Source organism: Sinocyclocheilus anshuiensis, unplaced genomic scaffold (assembly GCF_001515605.1).
Source record: "Sinocyclocheilus anshuiensis isolate Anshui unplaced genomic scaffold, SAMN03320099.WGS_v1.1 scaffold580, whole genome shotgun sequence".
NCBI lineage: Eukaryota > Metazoa > Chordata > Actinopteri > Cypriniformes > Cyprinidae > Sinocyclocheilus > Sinocyclocheilus anshuiensis.
Window position 1 is genome coordinate 211891 of NW_015554099.1, and position 10413 is coordinate 222303.

Genomic DNA, 10413 nt, shown 5'->3' on the forward strand with positions numbered 1-10413 from the left:
TCAGCTTGTAACACTCCAAAGAGAAAGGAAAACTTGAAATCGCATCATATGACCCCTTTAATTAACAGATATGGATGTCATGCCATAACATATTTTTAATACGACTGAGGTTATATTTAATGTGAATTTAACATTGAAAGTTAATGTGAATAAAAACATATCATCGTAACACTTTCATTGTACAGAAAGAGAGCAAAGAACATTTACATTATCAAAGAACATTTTCACTGACAGTCTAGTTCAAGCACTCTCAAAAACTCCCATTAAAATCGCTGAAGCTTTTTACACTATGAAATTAATATCTTACAGGTTCATACACACATTTGCACTTTGTTGTTCCTAACGAGATAATTCGCCAGAAAGAGGTATTCAGTCAGCGAGCGAGTGAAGAAAACACTGGCATTTTAGCGATGACTCATCTGAACACCTCTGATTGGCCATTGCATTCATAAGCTCAACAGCATTGTGTGCGCAGTGCTGTAAAAACGTGTGTGTATCTGGCTCAGCACCAGCCAGCGAACGCAGATTTGAATTGAGCAGCTGGTGATATGACGCACTGAACGATCTAATCACACCGGTGTGATTGTATTAAATATAGAAAATATTAATCGGCTATTTTTGTCTTTTTGGAGCTGCATTCAAAATTCACTTGGCTCAAAAATCTGAGGCACGTACCCCCTCACTTTGAATGGGCATGACGCCTCTGGCCACTTACACTGTTGTTGTTTATAAGAATGTAATATAACATGAAAATGATAATAAAGCACAGTAAATATGAATATCATTAAAAGTATTAATTAGATGTGGTTTACCAGTTAGCGCACAATTCGCTGTGCATGTTTTGTATTTTTTATGTTATTTTTAGTTTTGTTTTGTTTTTGCTTTAATTTAATTTGCTTTGCTTTTTGTTTTGTTTTTTGTTCATTTTTCTTTGCAGTTTTTTTTTCTTTTTTGCATTGCTTCGTTTCACTTGTTTTTTGTTTTGTTTTGTTTTGCTTTGCTTTGCTCTTTTTGTATTGCTTAGATTTGCTGTATTTGCTTGTTGTTGTTTTAGGTTTTTGTTTTGTTTCACTTTTTTGTTGTTTTGCTTTGCTTAGATTTTTTGTTTTGCTTCACATCACTTTTTCTCGGGTATTGCTTAGCTTTGAAGTTTCTTAGTTTTGTTTATTGTTTGTTTTGCTTTGCTTGTTTTCCTTGTTGTTTTGTTTTCACTTTGCTTTTTTGTTTTGCATTGCTATTTTTGTTTGATGTGTTTTGGTATGTCTTAGCTGTGCTGTTTTTTTGCTGTTGCATGTTTTGCCTTTTGTTTCACTTTACTTTTTATTTGCTTTTTTTTATTTGCATCACTTAACTTTGTTTTTGTGTGTATTTGCTTTGCCTTTGCTTTTCTAGCTTTGCTTTCATGCTTTTAATGTTTATTTCCACATATACACCAGAGAAATATCTCTGTCTTCAGGGACTCCTGTGGGCCATTGGAGCAGGTGTTTAAACGGACACTTTTCCTGCACTTATAAATTTTCTTACTTTGCTGTCCATCATGTTAAATCCTTGATTTACTTCCGGCATGAACAAAAACCAGATGATACCATGTGTGAAGAAACAGCTAGATTATAGAGACAAGGCATGACAGCATGTATTTAGAGAGAAGAGGAAATAAGACAGAACCCCTATTCCTGATCTGAAGCTTTTGAAAAGAGGATTAAATACAAACAAAATACAGCACTATTTTTTTTTACTGTTGTTGGGTTTCTATCCAGATTCGATCCTGTAAAATTTCTCCTTGATCTCCAGTTGTATGTCGGGAAAACACATCACCCCCAAACACAGTTCTCATGCGGTGGACCCACTCAAAAGAGATGCATCACTTCCAAACAGAGCAAATGGAAATGTAGCCCAGCCGCACACAATGGGACATTTGTTATTACCTCGTTGTCTCGCTCTCTCTTTCAAACTCTCCTTCTCTCTCTGCTCTCTCTTTACAGCGCCGTCTGAATGCAGCGTACAGCATTCTCTCTTTAGAAATACTTCTCGTGTCTCATATCCTGTATTAAAGTCCCCGCAGTCACATACGCTGAAAAAAAAAAAAAAGTTTTAATGTACATTTTTAAAACGGAACAGTTTGGACTAATATGAGTGTTGTAGATATTAAGAATTTTACTAGGAGAGTTAGTTAGAAGACTCCTATTGTTAAGGATAGTTTTCACCAAAAAAATTAAATAAAATTGTCACCTACTCTGGTTTTTGAAAAATGCTTGAGTCAATTCATAATTGAATCACTCAGGTTGGTTTTGTGAACCGGATCAAATCGTTAAAAAGATTAAACTTTAAAAGAATGATTCATCGACAAAGCGTACATTTATTCTCTCGTGAAGTTATGAATGTACAAAAGATCTGGACTTGAAAATCAAATCAGTCTGATTCATGAATGAATCATTAATTTTTAAAGCAGGTCAACTGATTCGTGTGTGTCTTGCGGAAGTGTCTCTTTGCCCAGGGTCGGTGTCCTTCAACTCTGGCATCTGTCTTTAGCTTCCCTACTGTACAACTGCTGTGTGTGACCCAAACCAGACAATACAAAGACAGAGGTCAACATTCAGACATTGGTTGTTTTCTTTTTATTTATTTTATTTTATTTTTAAAGTAAAATGTTATAATATATAGTTAAAAAAAAAATTATAATACACAATGCTGGGTAGTCCGTTATTGAATACAAATGCAAAATGTAGTTAGTAATGTAATCTATTACACGATTTATGTAATATAATCAGATATAATCAGATTATTTTTAGATTAATACTTTTTGATTACTTTTAGATTACTTTTGACTTAACTCATTTATCACATACAAAGAATAAACGAGAAAGAAAATGTATTCCATTCTTTGTTATAAACATCATGAAGTGTATTAAACATGACATGTCAGTGTTTCCTAAACTAGGATTTGTGAAGGAACTGCACGTGTTTCATAAATTTATGAAAAGCTAATAGTAAATGAAGTCTTTAAAATTTTAAATTAACGGGTGGAAAAAAACTATTAAAATGAATACATTAAAAATATAGCTGCAAGCAGCAATTAAGGGGCCAAGCACAACAGAAGCAAGCAAGCATCAGACCAAATGAGTAATTGAAGCCATTTGAACAAAATCAAAATGACGGACAGGAAGTTCGACTGACTATAGCAAAAGGTGTATCAATTTTCTCAGCATGACCCAAGGAATATTTTGAGACCAGTATCATTACAATAGGCTAATACAATCAAAAGTTATTAACATTTTTGTAAGTTTTATTTATAATATTTAATGAATGGTTTATTACTTTTGACCAATATGTGGCGCTGTTACCAAATTGATGTGGCGTGGTCAGTGTGAGGTGACAATGGCACATACAAAGTTTGGTGTAAATATGTCAAAGCTTTGCAGCGATACAGCCTCAGATGCAGTTTGGCATCTTTACAGCAAATTTGCTAATGCATTAAACGATAACCGTTTCGTATATCAATGCAAAATCCATAACTTTTTGCCAGCATAGTCTGAAGATGATCCGAGTCAAATTTGGTGAAAATTGGAGCAACGGTCTAGGAGGAGTTTGAAAAAAGTAGGTTTTCAACATAAATCAAAATGGTGGACAGGAAGTTCGGCTGACTATGGCAAAATTGGTATCTATGTTCTCTGCAGGACCCAAGGAATATTTTGGGATCACTTTCATTACAATAGGCCAATTTAATCAATGCATTGAATATTTCTTTATAACTTTTGGCCATAAGGTGGCACTGCCCCCAAACGTTTTAAGTACTGTCAGAGTATGGTGCCGAAGACACATACAGAGTTTCGTTATGATATGCCAATGCGTTTGTAAAATATAGCATTTTACAACAAAATTGAGAATGGCCGATGCCCAAAATGGCTGACATGGGAAAATTGGATATGGTTCGACTCGGCATGCTCCACCAAATCTAAAGAGACCAGTTGTGCCGATACATTGCAGGGTAGCCTCAGGTCATGTTTGTTATAACACACACCAAGTTTGGACTCAAACTGCTGCGGAGATATAGCCTCACATCCATTTTTGCGTGCTCTTTGTCGAATTCATTCATGCGTTATTTGAGAACGGTTTGACTAATCAACTTTCTTTCCACAACTTTTTGCCAGCATGGTCTGAAGATGATTTGAGCCAAATTTGGTGAAAATCAGACAAACCGTCTAGGACGAGTTTGAAAAAGTAAGTTTTTCGAACTATTAAAAATAGCGAAAAAAATAGACTTTACGATTTTTACATTTTGGTGTTCATTCGACTCGCCATGAGCCAAGGATTCAGAGGAAAAGGATTTTTCTTCTAGACCTTATGGGTCAAAAGTTATTAGCATAAACATGAGTGAAACTTTGGACAAGTGGTGGCGCTAGAGAATTTGAGATAGACACACCAAATTTGCTGGGGTTGAGACTGTCCTCTATCTGTGTGTCAGATTTCATCACTTTCCCGCAAGCGGTTCTATGGGCTGCCATAGACTCGAGCGGAAGAAGAAGAAGAAGAAGAAGAAGAAATCTAATGGATACAAGAGGTGCCTACACACCTTTGGTGCTTGGCGCCTAATAAAATTTGAACTCATGTCCAGTTTGTGTGTGCAATTCCACAAAACTTGAAGACTTTCCAAACATTTATAAGCAATAGGCCTTTTTTTTTTGAAAGGATGATTGAAAATAATATAAAAAAAAAAGAATTAGGGAGAATCAATGAATCATGAATAATTTACTGCCATTTTGTAAATAGAAGTATTTAATTTTTGGAAACTAATTAATCCACACATAATCAGTTACTACCGAGAATTATTATTGTATGTATGTATATATGTATTTATTTATTTTGGGAGATCCAGGATATCTCTTTCTCTCTCTCTCTCTCTCTCTCTCTCTCTCTCTCTCTGTCAGTGATGGTGTGATAGTGGAAGAGTAATTCGGCCTCAGCTCTGCTGGCAGGGTGATAAATGGGTGATGAGGAGGTAATGGCCGTCTCTCTCTCTCTCAGAGGAGCAGAGCAACAGAGGCCTCTCACACCCGTGTCTCTATTCCCCGCGCTCCAGCCGTGACCCTCCAGAGCTGACGGAGCCGCCGCTCGCCCCTCTGACCCTCCGCAGGGCTCAGCGGTGACCCCTGAGCTGTGGTGTGAGGGCTGGATGAGTGGACGGTGCAGGGTGGTCCTGCTCAGATATCAAATACTTCCTGTTGAGAATAAAGAAATGGAAACGAGTCTTATGATGTTCTTGCAGTAGTTTGTGCTGGTTGGGCTGTTGGTCTTGTTTAGTTGGAAAATCATTTGTGAAGAATGATGTGTTGAATACATTTTTGTCGGCCTGACTTGTCTTGAGACACAGTGAAGGAGTTAGTGAAGCATGTTAGTTGGTCTCTAGTGAGAACATCACTGTCTCTTAGCACAGCATTATGGGAAACACAGACAGGAAGACTTTCACCTGCACTGGCTCCCTACCGAACATTCACATAATTCAAAGAGGTCACATCAGTTAGTCAGCTGACCCTTATGAAAATGTACCTTACTGTTGTACTCTAGTAAACATTACTAACAATGCTGTTTAGATTCATAAATATCTACAGTGCTGGGTAGATTATTTACAAATTGTAGTTCTGATTCCAAATTGCATGACAAAAATTGCAGTAGTAATGTAATCCATTATGTTACACATTTTAGGTAATATAATCGGACTACTTTTTGATTACTTTTAGATTACTTTTGACCTAACTTGTTTATCACATTGATTTAAATAAGATAATTTTGTATCATATCAATCTAAAAACAATGCAGAGAGATAGAAAATATATTCCATTTGTTCTTGGTAACAACATGAAGTGCATTAAACATTGCCTTATGTCAAGGTTTCCCAAACTGGGGCTCATGAAGACACTGAAGAGGCGTTGAAGATAAATCATTTTAAAACAACAACAGTAAAAAATTGACTATTTATGGCATCAAAACTGGAAGACTTTCTGAATGTATTTAAACAGCAGGCTATTTTATAAATGTAAATTTAAAAGATGAAAAAGAAGAAGTAGGGAGTAGTTTATATGAATAATTTGTTGCTATTGTGTGAATAATATGTAATCATGTAAGTAATCAATAAAAGAGTAACTGTAGTCTGATTACGAGTATTTAAAAATGTAATATAATCTAATTACAAGTACTTAATTTTTGGAATATGATTATGTAATCCAGATTACATGTAATGAGTTACTATCCAACACACACACACACACACACACACACACACACACACACAGGTAAAAACTCGTTAAAAAGTTTATTTTATTAATTTATATATAATGTTGTTGTTATTATTATTATTATTTAGATTTTTATAATGTATTTGTTATAATTATATTTATTGAATATTTATACATATTTTAAAAACGTTACTTTGTCTTTTATATATTATTATATTTGTAGGTAATTTCATAATTTAGTATATTTTTATCATTTTTAATTTTATTATATTTTCATTATAATTATCTATTTGTCAAAAATATTTTAAATAATTTACCATCTCTCTTTTTCTTTTTCCCCTCTCTTTCTTCCCTGGACCTTGTCTACATAAAGGTAGGACATCTGTTTGTTGTTTTTGTCTTTTCAAATTAATCTTCAAATTATCCTGCAAATGATCTGCAAATTACATCTTTATTTTATTATTATTATTTTACATATTTAGTTAGTGATGACTGCATACACTGTATACTACAGTATACCATTTACTTTTTGTCTAATAACATTATTGTTGACACCAGGGTGCAAATAGCATCTGACATTTGTGCATATAAATATATAAATATACTTGAACAAATATTGGCTATGAATTAAACATAGATACTACATCACTCCATACAGCTCATATTTTCCCATCTCTCCTCATCTTCCTGTAAATGAGACATCTCAAACCAGCCCCTCTCTAAATATATCCTGGGGCATACAGTCAAAACGGAGAAATATCTCATTTAAAACACTCCCACTCTCCATTTCAGCTCGTCTGCGTAACACTGTAAAAGCTTTGATATAAATGAATGATCTGATGGTGAAGTTTGCTCTGACTAGTTGCCTGCACTCATAACCAGCAGCGGCAGGTCTGTAGGGGGAGGGTTAGCGGGTGATCGGCGTGTCGCTGATGATAAGAGCCCGTACTGGAGTTAGCACTGAAGATCAGCCCGCGTTTGAAGTAGAAATGACGGACTCAGACCCGGGCGATTAAAAACATGGCCAAAAGAACTGAGAGAAGCCTGACTCTGATTAAATCCAGCAGAGAGAAACACCAGCAGAGCTAAACTCACATCTGCAGCGCACACACTGAGAGCGTAAGCATCGCTCACACAACTGAGCTGCTAATACAACATGCACAAAATGTGAAGTTTGGTCTGTTGTTGGTGTTGATTAGGTGAGCTAGGTTGGTTGTTTAGGTTTGTACCTTAGGCCAGAAACATACTTTACGCAAATGCACAAGCGCTACGCTTGCACGTAGCATTAGCATTTCCGAGCCATTTTTTTTTTTGCAAATTTCCTGCCGGTTTTAAGAAAACAGTTAGCTAAGTTGTTAATTACGGTCTCGATGTGTATTTACATGTTCGACAAACTGGACAATAATTGTAGTCCTTACTTGTTAGCAACTTTGTTGTAGAACAAAATGCGAATTAGCCTTGCAGGTTGGCCTACAAATTGACATCACGGCTGAGTATTCAAGTAGCTTTTCTATAAACATGTTAGTGAAATCCAACTTGCTCAGGAAGATTCTTTTCAAACTGTTGCGCCGCAATCACAGTAGTTGATCTGAATGAGACAATTGACTGTAGGCGTATTAGTTGCTTCCCAATTTGCGCACTATTCTACGTAATTTTGTAGTATCAAAATTTCACGCTGAAAAAAAATTTCAAACAAGAAAGTGCACTTCATATACCTGGATGATGCACTTAATAAACTGAAAAAATGAAGCATGGAGTATTAGAAATGTAATAGTCGCAGCTTTTCTATCGTAACGGAGGGGGCGGGGCTATTAAAATTGACAAAATAACCGTATAAAAATCATACATTATAGTAGAGTACAAGTTTTAGTGTGCAATGAATACAATGTCATTTGGAACACAGTTATACGGTTTACGTTAATTTCTGCTATAGCACCCCCTGTGGCAGCGCTGAGAATGCAACGCAAACTCGCATTGCTATAAATTGCTCACAAATCAAGCTGTCGTTGCGTAGAAGCGTCTGTATTCACATACTCACGAATACAGTGAGATGACAGTAGTCTCTATAGCCCTATTCGGACGGGACTAGTTTTACAGGGGGTCGTTACAGACGTACTTTGCGATTTTAATCCCGTCCGAATCTGCCATGTCTGTATTTTTCTCACACAACCTCTCTAATAATTCAAGAGCAAATTGCCTACTGTTTTTCGGCAAACTTAGTGATCCTCTGAGAAAACTAATTACGTCCAAATGCGAATGCAGAGTATATTTTTTTCACGACGCGTTTCCTTGTGTGTTTTGGCCACCGTGAATTACCGTAGACGCTCTTGTTTGATATGTTTGCCTCTCGGCAAAGAAATAAAAAAAGAACAATAATAAAATCAAGAGCCAAATCACAATGTCTCCCTTATTTAAAACACCTGATTCAGATCATCAGCTCATTAGGAGAGACTCCATGAACTGAACTCAGTGTGTCAGATAACAGATGTACAAAATGTGCAGGACCAGAATTAACCACTGCCTTAGAGTTCAGCCAAACGATTTATCTTTGAAGGAAGCACTACATTGTTTTCTACCTTTCAGAGAAGCCTTCACATCGTTCCAGATGTTGTGCTTTTCCAGGAATGTCAGACTGTAAGAACATCCAGTTTCTTCTAAGTTCGTCATTTATCTCTGCACCTGTTTCCCAAGCTCTTAACAGTCCTCTCTGCTAAAGCAGAAATCTTCCTATTTTCATGTAGAAATTTGTCCAATTCTTCAATAGAAAGAATTTTTTTTGATGTTATTGCCAAGAAAATCACTCCTGACTAAGTCCCTAATAGCACCAAAACGTTGCTTTTGGTATTGGTATTATTTCTGAAAAATAAAATAAAATTAAATTAAATAAAAAAATCTAATAAATATATTTTTTTTTTACATAAATAAAATACAACATTTATTTAATTATTTATTTCATTTCCCTGTGCTTCAGAAATGCAATGTTTAATAGTCATTTGATTTCCTGTTTGTTTTGTGCCTCACTCAGAACTAAATGCATGCTGGGTAAGTGAAAAAACTGTTAAAGGCTTGTGCACAGAAATTCATAAGCCATATTTCGCAGGCGTCTCGTCTCAGGGCTGTCAGTGCTGGTCTGCACGGCTTCTGTAGGCCCAGCGGGTGGCTCTGTTATGCCTGACTGCCTTTACAATGTCTCTGTGAGTGAGTGTGATCTAATGCCACGCTCACAACATTTATTTAATTATTTATTTCATTTCCCTGTGCTTCAGAAATGCAATGTTTAATAGTCATTTGATTTCCTGTTTGTTTTGTGCCTCACTCAGAACTAAATGCATGCTGGGTAAGTGAAAAAACTGTTAAAGGCTTGTGCACAGAAATTCATAAGCCATATTTCGCAGGCGTCTCGTCTCAGGGCTGTCAGTGCTGGTCTGCACGGCTTCTGTAGGCCCAGCGGGTGGCTCTGTTATGCCTGACTGCCTTTACAATGTCTCTGTGAGTGAGTGTGATCTAATGCCACGCTCAGCACTGCGCCATACACTCTGACAGCAGTTTAACCTCCTCATCTGTGTGTGTGTACTGTATATGCCGATAAAAAGAAGCTACAATTCCAGAATTAATTTTTGCATTAATTTAATCTAAAATATTCGCTCGTTGTTCCTGACTCTACAAATGACACAGGACAAATATACTCTGAATAGCTTCACTGAAGTGAGCAGACTTCTGTAAATGTGAACTTTAATATTTAGTGTTTGCTGGTTAAACAGTTCTATAAACTGTCTTTGATCAACTGCTCACTTCACATGATACCTCAACGTTTTTATTAGTAAGGATTATGATATTTTAAAATATACCGTTTCTTCCATTCAGCCATTCATTTTTAGATTTTCTTGAAGTTAAGGTTATCAGAGAAAAAAATATTTTGTGCACCCATAAAATTAATAAATGAATGAATGAATAAATGGCTAATAAAAGCTGTTTTATTTTTCATGGATAGGGTCACCTTGTCCATGCTGAGATGCCAAATACTACTCATTGTATCATCATAACCTCCCTATTATTAGACACATGCTCAGATTTATCATGCATGACTAACAGAGCCTTTTTTTCCCCTTACTGATAATGTTTGTGTGATGTTACATCCATGCCACTAGCTGTCAGTATTTAAGAGAGTGTCCTTTAATAATAA

General features: G+C 35.9%; 1 protein-coding gene across 2 annotated transcripts in view; it reads left to right on the plus strand.

Moving 5' to 3' along the window:
* Positions 1-10413, plus strand: part of LOC107669551 (WW domain-containing oxidoreductase-like) — a 265566-nt gene that overhangs the window by 211830 nt on the left and 43323 nt on the right. The window contains exon 8 of one of the 2 annotated variants that reach the window (XM_016461832.1): positions 5023-5164. The exons of the other annotated variant lie outside the window; for it this stretch is intronic. Within the exon in view, the coding sequence (XP_016317318.1) occupies positions 5023-5097 (75 nt within the window). The 3' untranslated portion in view covers positions 5098-5164. Of the gene's footprint in view, positions 1-5022; positions 5165-10413 lie in introns of those variants that run through there. 2 annotated transcript variants of the gene reach the window in all.